The sequence below is a fragment of the Exophiala spinifera genome, assembly GCF_000836115.1.
Source record: "Exophiala spinifera strain CBS 89968 unplaced genomic scaffold supercont1.4, whole genome shotgun sequence".
Lineage (NCBI taxonomy): Eukaryota > Fungi > Ascomycota > Eurotiomycetes > Chaetothyriales > Herpotrichiellaceae > Exophiala > Exophiala spinifera.
Genome location: NW_015622516.1, coordinates 3,182,028 through 3,199,958, shown reverse-complemented (window position 1 = coordinate 3,199,958; position 17,931 = coordinate 3,182,028). Strand labels below are relative to the sequence as shown.

Sequence of the window (17,931 nt, the reverse complement as noted above, 5' to 3'; positions counted from 1 at the left end):
GCTGTATGTTGGTATACATTTCTCATAAGTGTTATTAGTTTGTACCACGTACAAGTCATCATATCCATCGCAATCGCAAGACCCATAACTCTTCGCTCTTCCTCTTGCTGATACGCAAAGCAACTTGATCCTGATCTTCAGGCCTCTCGAAACGCAATTCATCTCCCAATTTCAAATCCTCGATGTTGACCAGATTGACCACATGCTCGATTCCACCCACTGCAACCTTTTCAAAGGTGACCATGCCGACTGACGGACTCTCGATTTCCACAGTGATATCAACACCAGGCATACTGTCAATGTACTGTGGGTTATCTGGTTGGACCTGCACTTCACGTATCGTTGCCGGCGGCAGTGGGAACAATGGTTCCGACACGTTGTTGGTTATTTCGCTGACCTCTCGCTCGTTGACATTCTGATCCATATTGCTATCGCCTGCTACGTCAGAATTGACGTGGAACCTTCCAACAAGAGCTTGGGACAATGCCTGGCTCACGACCGACTCCGTTTCTTGCTCATCCAAACATGGTGGCTGCGAGACTGATATGAGAGCTGGGGAAGTAGGTTCAGACGGCGTCTGATAATCATCACCATCTACAACACCAATGCGACCGCTCGGTGCTTCACTCATAGCCGCTATCGGCCGAGACATGACTGAGGATACCGGCGAATACTGAGGAAGCTCTCGGAGATTTTGTCTACTGGTCAGCGGAAAATCACGTACGTGGTGGCTCTCTTTGATGAGACGCCTACATTCATGGTTCATACGTTTGATGACATTCCTGAGTGTCGTGATGGCTTCTGGACTGTAGTCGGCCAGATCCGGAATGGTCCATTGGTCATAAAGCCGGCCGTGAATGGCCGATACCTTCATTAGCCCGTGTGACTGGATGAACAGAAGGCATAGGAAGCAAGCAGCTTTACTTGTGCCGATGAACCTGGGTGGAATGCGTGGCGGTGACTTCAGGTAATGTGTGATCATTTGTACCTCTGCATGTACATGACAGGCAACACGTTTTCCTTCTGTAGATATTGTTGTCGACTTACATCCGTATGGCTCGATATAGAACGGTGTAATGTTTGCAAATAGAGCTCGTGAACTTCTCTTGCGAACGTCGTTCGCCATGGTGATTGGTATCCTGTGGTAGGCAGCTAGTTTATCAATCTGCATGATGAATTTGTTGTTGAACCATTTCCCAGGGCTAATTCCTGCAGAAGAAAGAGCGTCCCAGAATGACATCTTTCCATCACTCGTAGTGATGGAGAAGCATTTCTTAACAATGATTTGTAATTCGCGTATCTGATCCACCCGAGACAGACTGTGAGAATTGCGCAGAAAAACTTCGAAATCTTTCCCAAGGCCGGACAGTTTTCTGCTAAGCTCTTTGCCAGCTGGACTCCGAGCATCCCGGTGTAAGTTTTCAAAGGCATTGTTTACACCATTCGAATTGATGAGCGTCAAACTGTTCCCCCGTCTGAAAGAAGGGATCCCTGTAAGAAAGAAGTGCATGCGGTCTTGGATTCGATCGTGACAGAGGTTGAGGACCACCTCTGAGACTTCCGAGATGCATTGTGTTCGTGCGATTTCTGTCATCCCATGAGGAGATCGCCAGCAAGCAACATTGATATACGTTACCATTCTTCGCACAAGACATCAACAGCTCACATACATGACCAAGACCAGCCCGGACGTCCTGGTTTACCCCTTCGTTGGCTGAAATGCGAAGAAGGAGACCTTCTACCTCCTGCTCTTCTTCGACACACACCGCAGTAACGCTGCCTACGCCTTCCTTTGCAGCGAGTATATATGCCACGTCATCTGCGAGCCTCTTTTCCATTTCGATGGAAAGGTGTCGGAGACCGCTCCAAGTCTCGTGGTAATGAGTATCGTCCGTCGAAGGGAGCCAGAGTGTTGGATTGATAGGAACTTGGTGGGACTTCTTAGACAGTGATACCACATGTCGGCGGAAGGTCTCTTCGGACAGCCATTTCCAGATGGAGTTTTCTCGACTGGCGGTCTGAACGGGTTGAAGCCGCGGCATGTTGCTCTCTGTGAGACATGTTCACCATCTGTGTGTGGGGGGCCATGAAGCTGGAGTTTGTACTTCGTCAACGCGCATTTGCAAAGGCGCCCAAGAGAACGAAAGACTCGAAGCAAATAGACAGCAACAATCATTGTCAGTGTTGAAGATGCATAATCATCAAAATATCTCACCAGTAAGAGGGTGCCAGCTGGCGACCAGGGACCTGAAGCACCTGTAAGGCTGTACGTCCGTCCCGCAGGCAACCTAACATGCATAGATCTCTTCGGTGCGTTTCCCTCGTTGATCTGATTCGGGTTGAACAAGAAGCATCGAAACGGCTCCATTCTGTCGCTGGATGGAAAATCATTGTTGTGGCGACTGATTACATTAGGTGACTCGAGCCGCGTGCCATTGCCAGGCAGTTCTTAAGGAAGGTGTCAGGGTATTATCCTCGAGAGCCCCTATCTAGATCCATCGCGGGTAGCTACTTTTCGATGCCGTAGGATGTACCTACCTGATGTACCTGAATCGATGTAGTATGGCAAAGAGTGCATGAATTAATATTTGTGTCAGTACCACTACAGCATCAGCAGCAGCAACATTCTATGCAGTTGCAGTCCGTGCAATTCCGCCCTCAAGGCCGCCATCTTTTATGCTGAATGAGCCACCCATGCAAACAACCAATATCGCCAGTATCAATGCAAGTAGCCGGTCCCAGTATACCATCATCCCTCCATGGTCATAAAGCCTTCTTTGGTGCCAGAAAATGTAACGTGTGTGCAATCACCAGAATACCAGGGACACCAATCACGCTTTCGCAACCGCATCCAATCTCTTCATTGTGTCGTTAGTCTCATTGATCAGGGCCTTTCTGAACGCTCTGGCCTCTGAATTGTCAACGTCAATGGCATCCGCCTTGAGCAAAACATGTAGCATGATACTCTCGCTCAACTTGCGATGCTCTTTCTCCCTATCCTGAGGATTCGAAGGGGGATTGGAGATAAACTTTTGACAGAGGGGTAGCCACTGATCATGGAAGGTATCCGAAAGGGCCTGTAACTTCCCCAGAGGAGTATTGGGATCCGCAGATACTCTGGCCGACGGGGCTGACGGTGTTGCCGTCGTAGTTGGGCGTGGTGATGTACCACGTGTTCGTGACGGTTCTCGCCGATATGTCCTGTCGTCGACATCAGGCCTTAGACTGCCACGAGTTTGTCTCTCGGAGTCGCCAGTAGAGGGGATATGGCCATTAGGAGACAGGAAATTCGACGAAATAGGCGATTTTTGAGTAGGTATTTGGTCGTTGCTTCGATCTCTGACCGATGATAAGGCGCGAGGCCGTCTTCGAGGGTTCTGACTTGCTACCGATTCCTGATCACTGGATGATGGGCTGTCCCGGTCACTGTAGTCGAGCACACCTTCAGTCTTGATGGCGGCCACCTCACTGTTTTGCTTCATGTTATATTTTCTCAATGGCCATGAATCATGTTTCAGATCGCGCTTTTTGTAGACCAGCCTGACTCTTCTGGGATCCGTCGACAATGCCCGTGCCACGGCCTCACGCAACTGGCCAACATACGCCTTTTCTTCGCTAATCGAGTAGGCGGGAAACTGGACCGGGATGACGGAAGCCATGTACCGTACCAGGATCAAATCAGGTGCTTCGGGGTCATCGTAAGGAGTGTTGTCCTGGGGTTTTGCTATTGTTGGCCGATGGGCGTCGTGTAATATGTCATGATCGGCGTCGATGTATTCGAACTGGCTCGAAAGATTGCGCGCGTAGGGATCGACAATGTGACTGGTGTAGGGTGAGCCTCCATTGCGCCCACCACCATAGGTATAGTAGTCGCCGTAGCGGCTCATCAGAAACCGGTAGACGAGGAAGAGGAGGGAGAGGGAGACGGCGGCAAGGGTCGTATAAGAGGCGGTCGAATAATTTGTTAGGGTGTTGTTAAGATGGATGTGGAATTCAGGTGGCAGACGGTCGACGAGGGGTTCGACAAGGCTAGAGAGGCTTTGCAACGAATCGGAAATCCTCGTCTGCAGACTTGAGGAAGCCACGGTGAAGAATGTTGGCCGAGGAAGAAAGGGAGGTAGCGAGGCTCAACGGCGAGCAAGCGGCAGGCTCTGTGTGTTTTGTGTGTGTGTGCGGGATTTTGTTCGACGCCGTGAAGTAATGGAATGAGGCGAGAAAAAGTGGTGACTAGAATAGAATCGTCGTCGCAAGTGGTGGGGAATGTCGATGATCGAGTGTGGATCGCTGAGAGGAAGAACGTCGACGGCGACGGCGACGGTGGTGTGGACAGGACTCGTATGAAGACGGTGAACGAGGAGGAATGATGTGAGCGAGAGATTCAACTGTTCGTGAAGGTTGAGGAAACAAATCTTCGGACGGCTGGGCCACTCTGTTATGTTCCCGGTTGAGGACCCGAGAAGGCGACGGTATGGACGATCATACAATACAATGGAATGACGCAGATCGAGACAGCCTCAGCCGGTGGAACTGTCCACGGGTCGACAGGAATCGGTCACTACGTATATACTGCAGGGTAGTTGTCTCCGGGATATTCTGGTGATGCCGGGTCTGACTCTCCCTGGTCTCTTGTTATTCTCCTCTTATCAGCCGCAGGCGTGAAATCGCAGATACTGACGCCTTAAAGTTTGACCCGAAACAACAACAAGGCGTCGCAGTTGGTTCCGTCTTTCGGGGCGGCATGGAAAAATGTTTCCCCGAGATCCTCCGCCAAATAGCCTCAAACGGCTGACATAATCACTTGGCTCTCCTCTGACCGCTGCAGTTCAATTGAACGTCGATCTCCCCTGAGTTCCACGTATCTGATGAACATTGCCACCGATAAAATGCCTCGCATTCGTCTGGCCTTCCCACATACGCCTCAGAATAGCACCTTTCGAGAGCTCAGCCTTGTGGATGGTGATATGGCTCAAGTTGGCCGATTGAAATATGCACCTTGGGGATGCCTCCATCAGACCACAGGATGACCTCAGCACACAAGGCTGACGACCCCTGGGTTGTTGGGTCGGCGACTGCCTGTACTGTACAAAATCTGTCCGGCTGTACACCACCAGTGACTGGTGTGGAATGACGACGAAATATCTGCGAGTTTGCTTGGAAGAATGCTGCCCACAATGGGTTTCACGAACATGTTTGGGAGATATTGCATCGCCTGAATCCAGCTCCCAAGACATTCCTTTGATCACGATCGTTGGTCCACGATACACAGAGTTTGCGACATGTTGTACTTACCTGCGCCTGCACTTCTTTGAGGTCTATCAAACACGTGCGTGCTTTGATTCAGAGGCAGCCATGGATGGGCGGTTCCTGTTGTGTGTCTAGCGTTGTCTTGCTGGCACACAGCACCAGCAATGTCCTCCTAGTGGAACCATACCGCGATACTGCCGTCCTTTGGTTCACCGGCTTTCACTTTCTGTGAAGTATACGCTGCAACCGGTGTATCAACCCGTCGCCTCGCCTCAAAACAATAAGCTTAGCGAACATAGTGTGCACATCACAGAGGCATAACCCTGACACTGAAATTGGCGGAACAGCGGCAACACGTACCACAGAGACAGTGATCGTGCGGTTCTCGACAAAATGGCCTCGTACGCAGTGTTCAAGATTCCGGACGAGGTAAGCGGAAGGATCATCTGTTCTCATAGGAATCTTCCACTAACGCAAAACATCAAGATCATTGAATCGGCGCTGGTCAAGGTTTCTGGCCCACGATGCAACGACGGCCGCTTCATCAAGCGCGACATGCACAAGAACTTGGTCATTGGAGAACACAAGTCGATTTTCGGTGATAGCGTTCCCAGGAAAGATACAAACAGAGACACAACGATGGAGACGGAGACAGACACTCAGATAGAAAGCTACATTCCAGCCAAGATCGAAACCATCGACCACGACCTGCTCCTCCAGATTTGGAAGCACCTCGACGAACCCAGCCGCGTCTGCTTGTCCCTGACCAACAAATTCTTCGGCACCTTTTGCATGACCCCTGAAGTCAGCGGCCCTGTACCCATGTCCAACAGTACACAACTGGAACGCGTGCCTGACCCAACAGTGCTCATCGGTTATAGCCGCGACGAAAAACATACCTACTGCAGCAAACGCCGGATCACCCTCCTTCTCCTCCGCAGCTGGATGCCCAGCGACCTTCAGCTCTGCTGGGCTTGCATGAAATACACTCCACTCACCCAAACCGAGGCCAACGCAAGCTTCTTCAAGGCCTGGAACCAGGGTGCGACGGCCACAATGATCATCACCATGCTCGACGAGTCGGAGTTCCACGCCGACTTGCACTGCCACGACGCCTGCCTCCCTCGCATCCGCGAGACCCTGCCGATGCCCTTCAACGTCTTCTGCCGACACCTACCAGGAGGCCACGCCGTCCACTACAACTTCGGCATCGACTTGCGCGAGGTGGTCTACCTCGGCAGCGAGGTTTTTGACTGGGGTCTGGTGCTGCCGCACCTCAATTACTTGCTCAGAGACCGCCGACTCAAGTTTGAGGCGGCCCTCCAACAGAATATTGGAAGTCCAATGGGCTTGTGGAAGAAGTGAGACGATGACGAGACACGATTGATTGGGTAGAATGAATACGATGTCCATTGGACAATTGGAGTGAGGTGTTCCTGACATTAGAACCTTTTCCCCCTGGCTTTGTGAATCGCATCCGCGCGAGTGACATTGGTCGTTCTCCTGTTATAACCTACTCCATGTATTTCGGACACGAGATCGCCCAAGACATGCGCTGCCATGCCGATCTTTACGCCGCTGTCGTTCGTCAGTGCCAAACGTGAATATTGGACAGACCAGATACTTAAACATGTTGAGCGCTTGAGCATCAAGCCTCGCCGACGGCGTCTAGGCCGTTGGCTACCTCGAGACCACCACGACTATTCGGAATCAAGGAAGAACACGAATGGCCGTTGTCTGGGTAGCAGTCGCGTTGTCTGGGTAGCAGTCGCGTTGGGTGATTGGCAACGGTCTTGAACAGGGGCTCTCTCTTTCTCGTTTGGTATAGCGAGCGGGAATAGTAGCCACGTTCTGTGTGAAACCTGCCTGATGGAGAACTGCTATTGTGAAGATGTACATGTAGTTGTGTACAAGGCGAACACTAAAACAATTGCACAGACGCTTCTGCGCTGTTGTGGGTTTCTCAAACAGTTGTTGGCGGTTGCGGCATGCAGAATCAAATAAATTGTGGTGTGATGGATCACATGGCACTCTTCAGGACAAGGTCTATGCAGCCATACAGCATGTCAAGCTGTGTATGCTCATGTCAAGCCCATGCTGCAGGAGTTGACGTTGGCCGTTTGCGTCTTCGGTGGGCCTGTGAGCGATATGGGGTGTAGGTAGGGTACTACTGCGCAGGTGGATCCGTAGATTTGTGCTGAACAGTCCCATCCGCCTTGTCTGAACACCGAATAGGTTACTCAGCCTCCTTGGCAGCTGAAGAGTTGCGGGAATTCGATGAATCTAGGCGGGCTAGTCAGACGAAGCCGGGGTGGAAATCTCGTATTGTAGCTGTTCTTGAAGAAGCAAACAGGCGGCGATTCCCTTGAGGAGACAAAACAGGAACCGTCGCCGTTGGAAAAGCAAGGGGCCAGTACCTACCAGTTTGTCACGTCTTTTTCCGTCCCACTGCCTGCCTGCCTGTCTGTCTGTCTGTCTTCTGATCACACTTCTTGTCCATGGTTCGAGCACCAACTGGCAGTCGAACACAATTGCACTCCCTTGATGTTGGCGACGAAGCTCTCGACAAGCGGCATGGCAACTCCCGGCGAGCCCGCGGCACCGGGGCAGGACTTGCAGCCTCAAAGTTTTTCTGAGGCACCCAATGGTCTTGAGAAGTCAACATACGCTCGAAGTTATTACGATCCGCCAGGCATGATTGGCGAAGCAGAGAAACGCCGGCGATGCAGGTGGTAAGCGGGGAGCAGGGAAGGACAGCAAGCGGCTCAGGTGTCCGGGAGACGAGTACGTAGGAAGAGCAGTGAAGTCATGCTCCATAAAATGATGCCCATCGCTTCGTGTGATGTCAAAATCCCGCGCCAATCAGTCGCGTACCTGAATCAGTAGCACGTTGACGAGAGCATGATGGAGAGCGCTGGGTTTTGCCGTGGTGGGATGTCTGGGATCACAGAGTGGTCAGTACCAGCTAAAGAGAGCCCCCAGGATGCAGCGGCTGCACCACCCACGCCCGCCCGTGTCGACCATCCCACGCTTGCGGGTGGGATGTCCAACCCCGGTGTGAGACGATGTTTTTTTTGTTTGGTCCCGCGGCAGCAATATAGTCGCGGGTCTGGAATCGAGGGCTTCGCGAGTCTGGATCGAGGATCAGGAGTCGTTGTTTGCAGTTTGTGTGCAACCTTCCAAAGGACTTCGACGCTGGCCAACTCAACGGCGTCAGCTCTGGGTCTGTGCGAGAGCGAGTCAGGCATCGACAGCGCGATGAGGGATAAATCCAAGCAGCAGAGTGTCCAAGTGACCATCCCGCATGAAGTCGGGCGTCGTTAACCCTGCACCGCCCTGCGTCAAGCCCCTCAGGAACAACAACTGCCAAACTACTAGGTCACAAACGGACGTCATTTGGGCGTATCACGGCCGGCGCTCACCACGTCTCCTGCCACTATCTACGAGCAGCACTCGTAACTCGCACTCACAACATCCGCTCTCCACGTCGGCGATGCTGGTCGCTGCACAGACGAGGTACGAGGACTCAATCGTGCGCCGTCTGCCAGCCTGACTACCTCGACCTTACCTCTTTCAAAGAGACCGCGCCCTCGCCTCGAATCATCGTCGCGTGCTGACGCCTCAACCTTGCTCCCCTTGTCCACAGGCTGATCACCCGATCCCAGCGTCATTCCTCTGCAAAGCGCAGACGGAAAGGCCACATGCCTCAATCCGGATCCAACAGCCTTTGCCTCGTTTTTGCGAGAGATCCTTCGACTTCTGCACCTCAGCTGTGGTACCTCTCTCCACCTTGGCCTTCACACAAAAGGAAGTACTCTCCTACCAGACTCCTCTCCTTCTACAACCCGTCTCCTCTTTCTCCTGCTACTTGCTTCCCTGCCGTTGCCTTGAGAATCGTCCTCCGTGTATCCATCCGCCATGGACAACGATATGTACATCCTCCCTAATGCCACCGAGCCTCAGGTTATTCCATCCTCCCTGCCTCTGCACCCCATCGTGGTCGTTGTTGGCCTCGCCATCTCGTTGGCTAGCTTTGTGTCGTGGTGTGTGCAAGATTATCGTCTGTACAAGTCACTGGGACCTGGAGGCCCGCCGTATAATGTGTACGGCTGGTTCTTGACCTCGTTCGTTGTTCGCCCCTATACACTCGCCGCACATGACACGACCTGGACAGGGGACTATCCTGATAACGCTGCCCACAAGGAAATTCTGGCGCTGCCGAACCGGAAAGGCTCTCGTCCCCTGATCCTGGGCATTGCACCTCAACGACAATTCAGCCAGAACCCGGAACCGGGGATGAATGCGGTGAGTTTGGTCAACATGTGAACTCGGCAGGAGCTCATCCCCCGACGTTTGTGTTATTAGCTTTGTGGCTAATGATTGTAAGCGAATCACGTCTCTTTTTACCTCACTTGTTTTGAGAAACCCTAGGTCTCTGCAGCAAAGCGTTTCCAGCCTTGAAAAGCACAACCTTGCTCTTTTTGTCCATCCAAGCCTCTTGTCCAAGTCCGAAAACCTTCCCGAAGTGGCTACCGTCTCCAGAGGGGAGCTTGGGCATATGCATGGAGATGCTTCGATGCATCTGTATTTCTCGCCTGCAGACGCCAAAGAGATCATCGAGAAGGGCTGGGCCGAACGGCACCGGTGTGCAAGAGAAGCTCCATGGTGGTTGGGTGGCAGGAGAAACAGTTGGAAAATCGGACACACCTTTTTGATAGTCTACGCACCAAGAAACGAGGAAGAGTTGGAAGTCCTGCAGGTGTTGCTCCGAGCCAGTGCAAGATTTATGACGGGAGACGAGATGGTGGTGGCGCCAATGAAGGACGACCAGGAGACGGAGCATGAGCTTGAGCGGATGAGGAGTGCACCGGCAGCTTGAAGATGCTTTTCCTGGACGCCATCAGGCGTTTCAGACTGGCAGATCGATGATGCTGAGTCAACATCGTGTCCTCAGAGCTTAACGGTCCCTGGGCTGTTGGAGATGTCACCAGAAGGAGTATGACGAATTGTACGAACTGTTTATGAGCGTTTGATGAATTGGTGTCAACGTACCGATACAGAGCGAGCCTGTGAAAGAAAATCTTTGTTTGATTGCATAGGAGGGAGTACGCGGCAGGATTATGGATGTGAGAAGACAATAAAACCAACTTACCGATAACAACGACTACCATGTTTGTAGGGGGTTTGTTGTATAGCTGGCAACAGATCACCGAGACGGATCACCATTTCATAGGGTGCATATCCGTATTTCTAACGAAGCTGCGCAGCCGGGAATAAGCGCGCGACGTGGAGGCCTCGCCAGCCGTCGATGCCGCCGACCGGGCAGAATGGCGCATTCCGCCTTTCACATTTCATATCGCATGCACCTTATTTGTCTGCACTCATCACTTTTCCCACCACCACCATCGTCTGGCTCTCCATCAGCCACGACCCTCAACACCATGGCCGCCGTAGTTTCTCGCCATCGGTGTCTCAATGGCCACCCTTGGTCATCACCATTCAAGGTCTTTTTGCTCCAGGGCACCACCTCTTCAAACCCTTCGGCCGCTCGACGGACATTTGCCACCACGACCGACGACGTCCCAACAACAAAGCCACGGGTGCGCGCAACTACGTTCGCTGACAAACTCAACGCCGGTCCTTCGTTTTCAGACTTTGTGTCGGGCAGAGACGAGCCCCTAGATCCTGCCGATGCCTATGCGCTGAAGACTGCGCTAGTAGGCCCAGAAGGGAAAAAGAAACAAATCACCCGCCTGCCTTCGTGGCTCAAGACCTCGATCCCAGATAGCGCAAACTATAAGAAGATAAAGAATGATCTCAGGGGCCTCAACCTACACACGGTGTGCGAGGAAGCTAGGTGTCCCAACATTTCCGAGTGCTGGGGTGGAAGCAGCAAGTCCGCAGCAACGGCGACCATAATGTTGATGGGCGATACCTGTACACGAGGCTGTCGATTCTGCAGCGTCAAGACATCCAAGACGCCTCCGCCGTTGGATCCCCACGAGCCCGAGCACACGGCAGAAGCACTGTCACGATGGGGCCTGGGGTACGTTGTCATGACCGTCGTGGACCGCGACGATCTGCCAGACGGCGGTGCGCACCATCTCGCCGAGACGATTCGAAAAGTCAAGGCCAAAGCACCTTCGATCTTGGTGGAATGTTTGACAGGAGATTACGCCGGCGACCTTGAAATGGTCAAGTTGGTGGCCACGTCTGGTTTGGATGTGTATGCCCACAACGTTGAGACCACCGAGGCGCTCACCCCTCAAGTCCGGGATCGCCGCGCAACGTTCAGACAATCTCTAAGCGTCTTGAGGGCCGCCAAAGAGGCCAAGCCGGAATTGATCACAAAGACGTCCATGATGCTCGGACTGGGCGAGAAGGAGGAGGACGTTTGGGCAGCCCTCCGGGATTTGCGAGCCAACAATGTTGACGTGGTCACATTCGGCCAGTATATGCGTCCCACGAAAAGACACATGGCCGTGCATGAGTATGTCACTCCCGATGTGTTTGAGCAGTGGAGAGTCAGAGCGCTTGAAATGGGCTTCCTCTACGTGGCCAGTGGTCCGCTGGTTCGAAGCAGTTACAAGGCCGGTGAGGCCTTTATTGAGAACGTTTTGAAGAAAAGGCGAGCCGGTCGAGCTGAGACGGCCACGGCAGATATTGCTGGCGATATCCCCGTGAACAGTATCCAGTTGGGCAAGGTTTGATTGAATCAGTTTTCGATGATGTTCTATTGTTACGCTCGACCGGTGTTTCGGTATTCTTTTGGATGGATGGATGGATGGATGAGATGAGATGAGATGATCTCGTGCATAGCAGTTGTTCAGTCCTCCTTGATCGACAGAGGATTATCTTCAGAACGGAACCTTTTCATCATAGTCATAGTCATTGTCAACCAATGGCTACCTAATAGGTAGACTTCATTGACTTTTCGGCACCCTATGAGGCTTGGAGTGTTTTGTTTCCCGTGTTGTCTTCCTTTCCCATGCCTAGATACCTTGTAGCGAACGCCACACGCCATGCCCACATGTGACAACCACCGTGATCTCGTCTCGCTTTGTCCTTGTCCGTGATAAAGGTCTCGTCGTCGTCAACCACAGCTTCCGCACTCTGGAGCCCTGACATCATCTATTCCGCCGAATCTCCTCCCTGCACCACTTCCTCCTCCACCTCCACCTCCGCGTCCGCCGAAGCCGGAACCGGTGCCAGCAGCACCGCCGCCAGCAGGGCCACCACCACCCGTGCGATTCACGCCACCCCACCGCGACCGTTCCTGGTACGCGTTCGGCCGACCGCGGGTGTTGAATTGCGAATTCTGCGCCGCCGTGTACGGGTCCAGACTGAACAGGGAGACAAAGTACAGCCCCAGGAAGTTGTAGATGTCGTCGCCGAGGCGGGAGATGCGGGCGGCGAGGGGAGGTCTGTTCGGAAAAGAAAAAAAATGTTGTGAGAAAAGTGCGTGTTCGTCAACGACGTGAAGTGCGGGAGGAACAGGGAAGAAGACCAAACGTGGGAAAAGTAAAAGATCGGAGGGTGACAAGGGCGAAAGAGGGGAGGATCGGTTGAACGAGGAAGGACTGGGTTGCACAGGTAGGATAGGTACGTAGACAGAGAGCACACCAGAAGCACAGAGTGTACTACTCCATACAGTACCATACGTACGTTTCGAGAACATGTCCCGACGACGAGACGTAGCTGGCCGACGACGTCGATGACGAGGTTGGGTTGCCGCCGGACGCCTTGGGTTTGTCTGCCATTGTGACACTGGTGAAGCGGGCTCTGTCGGGCGTTTGAGTTCAAGGTTGATGAGGCGATGCGAGAGTGAATATACTTGGAAGAACGTGTAGAGTGGTTATGAGAGAGAGTGTGTGATGATGTCGCCGCAGTTTGATCACAGCCTCGGTCAGCCTCGTTCAGCCTTGTCTGCTCAGGCAATCAATGTGTTTCAAATGCCCTGGCACTGGATTGATATAACGTCCCAACTACATGTACTCCAGTCTGGCCAACCATAGAGTGACCTGTCTGTTTCCATCCCTTTAATGCTCTCACGGATAACGAGTGGTCGATGTTATGTGCTCGGTGGACCAGTTCACTCTTTCTACGAGATGTAAAACTTCCTCCTGCCGGCGTCATACAAACATGCTATTCCTCAAGAACAAGACGAATTTAAATAGGTCGCCCCGCCATCGGTACGAGTGCGGACGCGCAATATCAACTACCTGAGGACTCCCGTCCCTGGCATCTACGAGCAGCATCTTACAGGGATCATCAATTGTTGCCTGTTGCAACGCCCCAAAAATACGCCGACCATGCGCCCAAGATCAACACAATCAACGACCCAAAACACATTTTCGAAATTCTCCTGTTCTTTTCCCCTTCCTCATCATGAAAACGTCGGTTGCGTTCATTGATGATGGCTCCTTTCGCAATGCGCTGCTTGCGAGTCCATTGCAGACGCCGTAGGTCAATCGACCTCAAGGAAAGAATGACAAGCACGATCGAAACCGCAGCTGAAGCGGCAGCCCATGCTGAATAGAAGATGCTGACCTTATCGTAGGAGTTGTTGTCCCGATCTTGAATAACTCCTGTTACGACACGTATGATGATGTTGACCCTACTCGTTGTTAATCCACGCTGGCAAGGATGCTCCTGGGAGCTCGGGGGCGCGACTTACGAGTTATTCATCGCAATTTTGACAGCATAGGCCGAGCCGAATACGGATTGATTCCACATCGAGGTCCGGATCCCATCAATGATTACGGTTGGTCCGAAGGTATATGCAAATGCAAAAATCCCAAAAGCTGCCGCGTTGCCAGAGGTTGTATTACTGTAGGCCACCAGCGCCATAGCGAGGAACGTTCCTGTGCCACATAGGACCACTGTTGGTGTTCGTCAGTTCCTGTACCGTCTATTCCATAAGCGCTGCCAGATGCTTACTGAGCGAAACACGATTTCCGAACAGGTCAATAAAAATGCCGATGATTGGCACGAGGAAAAAACCTGGTTGTCCAAGTCAGCGTTTGCGTGTCGATTATCTCCAGGACACCTTCGAACATACCGGCATACTGCACCGTGGAAGAATACCAGCCAGCAGTCACTGAGTCCGTCCCGAAACGTTGCTCTACCAGCTCTGTCGCATTTTGTGTAAAGACGATAGCAGTACTGGTCTGGAAAAATGAAAATATCATGATGCACCAGAATATCCAGGGCAACTCCAGGACCTTCTTTATTTCGAATTTCTTGTTCTTTTCCGTCAATTTTTCGCCTGTTGCAGGATCTGAAACCGAAGCAAACCTCTTGGTTGCGATCTTGTTGAACTGGTAAAAGACGACGGTCATGAAATTGGTGAAGAGATTCCTAGCAAGGGAATGTTAGTCAATCGACGCTCTCACCTGTATTTGCCGCGTGGAGCTTTCGCTTTGAGGTGACAGCGGCGGAGAACGAGCAGGAACTGACATGAAGACGGCAACCCAGAACACCCAAGCGAAGTTTCCGGTATTCTACACAATGATCAGCAATTCGTCTCCCCACGCTTCGTAAGACCAGACTACCTTCGCAATGACATTGGCACTCGACTTGCCAACAAAAGAGCCAATTTTCCCGATCCCGAGTTCCAACCCCAGGGTCGACGCGAATCCACTGCTCGGAGGGAACCAGGAGGAGAAGATCTTATACTGTGCTACTTGCGTGGCGATGTCACCAAACGCGGCAATAATCCTTCCAGCGATCATAAAGCGGTATGAGCGAACCTGCGCCGCTGCAGCGATCAAGATGGATCCGAGTGAATAGATCACATTGCCATACATAATGGCACCTACCAAGCCGGTCAGCCATCCAGGAACAACCAACGCTCGTTCGAGAGACTCTTGGTAAGGGAAGTAGTTACCTGCTCCACCAATCCTATCAGTCACCAAACCACTGAAGAGGATCAGCGCCGTGACCATGAAATCTTCACTGGCTTCCAGAAGCGCAAACTGGGTGTTGTTGATGTGCAGTTCTTTCTTGAGCGTCGACTTCATCGCGCCGGTGATTCCTGAGCTCCAATGAGCCCCAAAGCCAATGGCGGAGACCAACAGTATGGCAACAATCTTCCATGTCAGGCTTGCTTCTGGTCGCCCATCGCTATCAGCGGGCTCGCTCGACTCTCTCGACAAGTCTTTGCTTTCATCGAGTTCATTTAGCACAGTGGAAACCTCGTCTTTCTTGGTGGCGATTTCAGTAGACATATGGCCGGCCTGCTGGGCCTGTGCAGGGGTGTCTGCCATATCTCAACAACTAGCAGGTGACAAGAAACGACGTAGAACAACCAACGGGTCGATGGGATTCGGTTGGAAAGGGACAATGACAGAAATACTCCGGCACCATGGTACGTACTTGAATGATCTTCATTGCTGACCAGAGACTTACCCACGACTCAAGAGGTTTTCACGCGACCGAGAACGGAGTGTAATCCAGAGACTCTTGAACCACTACATCCCGTCGATAATGCACCGCTGGGTTCGTGTTAGGTCTTCTTGGCTGGGCCTGGATCCTGTGGGATCTTATCAGGTTCCATATGCTGACACAGTTGATTCATCAGTTAGTCCGATACCGAAACAACAGTGCCACCTTGGAACGTTTACCCAGCCCCAAAATTCACAAGAAAAGTCTATAATGGAATCCAAGACCTTCGCGAAGAATCTTAGGCCCCTCAAGCGCTGTACTTCAGGAACGGACGGGGACATATCGAACAGACTTTGGAAGGTTAAGGCGAGCCTGGTGGAGGATTCCGTGTCTAATCTAATCAATCGGTGCGCTCCCTGGCCGTGCCAAGCCAGCCAAGTTATCTAATCAGATGCTCGGCTTGAAGTTCATTGGAATCTCGATCCGTCTCCTCCACATATGGATACTTCGTCACGACCGATGATCCTCTTCACTTTGCCCACGTTGCTTCTCAGCTGGAGCGGGCACGACAGCAGCGGCTTGGCCTCCTCGAAGGGGGGTCAGTAGCTTTTTACGCTCTCTTCGGTAGCTGCCCCTGGACTCGGGAGTCTCGGAGATCGCACCGTCTCGTCTGGTGGAACGAGCCTCCGATTTCGCAATCCTTCGAAATTTGTTTGCAGTAAAAATGGATACGCTTTGAGCGAACAATTGATGAAATTCCAGTGCAGAGAACTAAACTCTGACTTGCAGGCCTTGAGGCACGGTATTGGGTGCAGCGTGAGAAGAAGCTCGAATGAAAAGGACTAACTAGTGCGCAGAAGGGAGAACTCGGTAATACACACGGCAAGCGTCAAGAATGTGTCAATTCTATAGGAATAGGCCAGAGCTCCAACCAAGGCGTCGGAACCGCAATCAAGATCCAGACCAAACTCTGGCGTTGCACAGAGTCGACACGAAGACCTTGATTTGCGTGCAGCTGCGTCGGGAACGCAATCAGATCCCAGATCCGATCCGGTGATGCACAGAATCGAGACGAATAGTCCGAGGTGGAACCGCCCACGTTGGAAAACTCAGCGCCATTCCAGAAGATATGAATACGAGTTACCCAAAAGTGCAATACTGCAATGTTGTGTTCATGAACCAAACCTTCTTACTGTCGCCCACGTCGTCTATCACGGCTCCTTTACGGCATCATGAGCGAGCTGTCGATTCTCTGCCGTCGTGTTCTGGACGTACTTCAGAATGTACTCGGGTATGGGGTCGACCTTATTGGTTGCACTCGATAAAGGGTTGTCGAATGTCTCATATACTGGAACAACCCCAGTCCACACCTTTTCGGTGATGTCGGCTCTATTCTCGTCTTTGGCATCGTCGTGCGGTCCTCCTTGTCGGACCTTGCCACTGCCAGTCTCGATCTTGACACGCAGAATGGCTGTCGATGTCATTTCGACGTTATCGGGCGGGATTCGAGTCTTCTCCCAGCGGCCTGGGACAACCTTGTTGGTGATCTTCTCCATGGCGTACAGTTTCTCCTGGTCTGTGTCGACTACTTGGCCATATCCCTGCAGCACAGCCGAACGGTAGTTGTAGCTGTGAGAATTTGGTGTTAACGCGAGTACCAGTCCGTCCACCTTGGTCGCTGCAATGCACACGGGAATGCCTTTTGGGGAGTTTCGTGCCAGACGTATGATTCTCGAACTGACGTATCCGTGCAGGTAGCAGTCCAGTGGCTCGTCCAGGTCGGCGGACGGGTACTCGAACGAGCCCATGACTCCGATCATTGGCAGAATGGCTGGAAACGGGTCTTCTGGGTTGGGAGCGAATGAGACATGAAGCACCGGTGTTGAGTTGATGATGTGGTGGATTGCACGCAGATCATATGTGCCTTTTGTTTTTCCATCAAGTCAGTATGCGAACTTGAGTTCTTGCGCCGAGGGGGTGCGCCGAGGGGGGGCGGCGCGGATAAGAACTCACCTCTACTGTCATAGCGGTTGATGGTATTCTGCTTCTTCTTGGGGTATGCGAGGGTCTGGACCATGGCTGCAGACGTCTCGGGAATCTCGTATGCGTTCTTTTGCCCGACCACACTGCAATATGTATGTGAGTAGTGTCGCTGGATATGTTCAGTCTCGATCGAGGCAGGGAAATCGGCATTTAAACATGATTATGACTCCCACCAATGTTCGCGTTGCTGTTACAAAGTCAATGCGACCGAGGGACAGTGGTCAATTCCGCACCGGGAAAGTCTATGCGAGAAGTTTT

General features: G+C 52.3%; 8 protein-coding genes across 8 annotated transcripts; 3 read left to right on the top strand and 5 right to left on the bottom strand.

The window, feature by feature from the left end:
* Positions 1-58: 58 nt before the first annotated feature.
* Positions 59-2,042, bottom strand: PV08_06369 (uncharacterized protein; the record flags this gene model as incomplete). Its single annotated transcript, XM_016380707.1, has 2 exons — positions 59-1,587; positions 1,637-2,042. 2 exons carry the CDS (start codon positions 2,040-2,042, stop codon positions 59-61), a joined length of 1,935 nt encoding a protein of 644 aa, XP_016236534.1.
* Positions 2,043-2,831: 789 nt separating this feature from the next.
* On the bottom strand, positions 2,832-3,887 carry PV08_06368 (uncharacterized protein; the record flags this gene model as incomplete). Its single annotated transcript, XM_016380706.1, has 1 exon — positions 2,832-3,887. One exon carries the CDS (start codon positions 3,885-3,887, stop codon positions 2,832-2,834), a length of 1,056 nt encoding a protein of 351 aa, XP_016236533.1.
* Positions 3,888-5,637: 1,750 nt separating this feature from the next.
* On the top strand, positions 5,638-6,609 carry PV08_06367 (uncharacterized protein; the record flags this gene model as incomplete). The annotated part of the gene is made up of 2 exons (XM_016380705.1): positions 5,638-5,673; positions 5,731-6,609. The coding sequence occupies 2 exons, from the start codon at positions 5,638-5,640 to the stop codon at positions 6,607-6,609; spliced, it is 915 nt and encodes a 304-aa protein (XP_016236532.1).
* Positions 6,610-9,162: 2,553 nt separating this feature from the next.
* On the top strand, positions 9,163-10,123 carry PV08_06366 (uncharacterized protein; the record flags this gene model as incomplete). Its single annotated transcript, XM_016380704.1, has 2 exons — positions 9,163-9,549; positions 9,632-10,123. The coding sequence occupies 2 exons, from the start codon at positions 9,163-9,165 to the stop codon at positions 10,121-10,123; spliced, it is 879 nt and encodes a 292-aa protein (XP_016236531.1).
* Positions 10,124-10,685: 562 nt separating this feature from the next.
* PV08_06365 (lipoyl synthase, mitochondrial) lies at positions 10,686-11,954 on the top strand (the record flags this gene model as incomplete). The annotated part of the gene is made up of 1 exon (XM_016380703.1): positions 10,686-11,954. One exon carries the CDS (start codon positions 10,686-10,688, stop codon positions 11,952-11,954), a length of 1,269 nt encoding a protein of 422 aa, XP_016236530.1.
* A 383-nt stretch (positions 11,955-12,337) lies between these two features.
* PV08_06364 (uncharacterized protein) lies at positions 12,338-13,004 on the bottom strand (the record flags this gene model as incomplete). Its single annotated transcript, XM_016380702.1, has 2 exons — positions 12,338-12,668; positions 12,910-13,004. The coding sequence occupies 2 exons, from the start codon at positions 13,002-13,004 to the stop codon at positions 12,338-12,340; spliced, it is 426 nt and encodes a 141-aa protein (XP_016236529.1).
* A 511-nt stretch (positions 13,005-13,515) lies between these two features.
* Positions 13,516-15,512, bottom strand: PV08_06363 (uncharacterized protein; the record flags this gene model as incomplete). Its single annotated transcript, XM_016380701.1, has 6 exons — positions 13,516-13,861; positions 13,922-14,126; positions 14,185-14,247; positions 14,306-14,604; positions 14,704-14,747; positions 14,799-15,512. The coding sequence occupies 6 exons, from the start codon at positions 15,510-15,512 to the stop codon at positions 13,516-13,518; spliced, it is 1,671 nt and encodes a 556-aa protein (XP_016236528.1).
* Positions 15,513-16,841: 1,329 nt separating this feature from the next.
* Positions 16,842-17,707, bottom strand: PV08_06362 (uncharacterized protein; the record flags this gene model as incomplete). Its single annotated transcript, XM_016380700.1, has 2 exons — positions 16,842-17,554; positions 17,644-17,707. The coding sequence occupies 2 exons, from the start codon at positions 17,705-17,707 to the stop codon at positions 16,842-16,844; spliced, it is 777 nt and encodes a 258-aa protein (XP_016236527.1).
* Between the last annotated feature and the right edge of the window lie 224 nt (positions 17,708-17,931).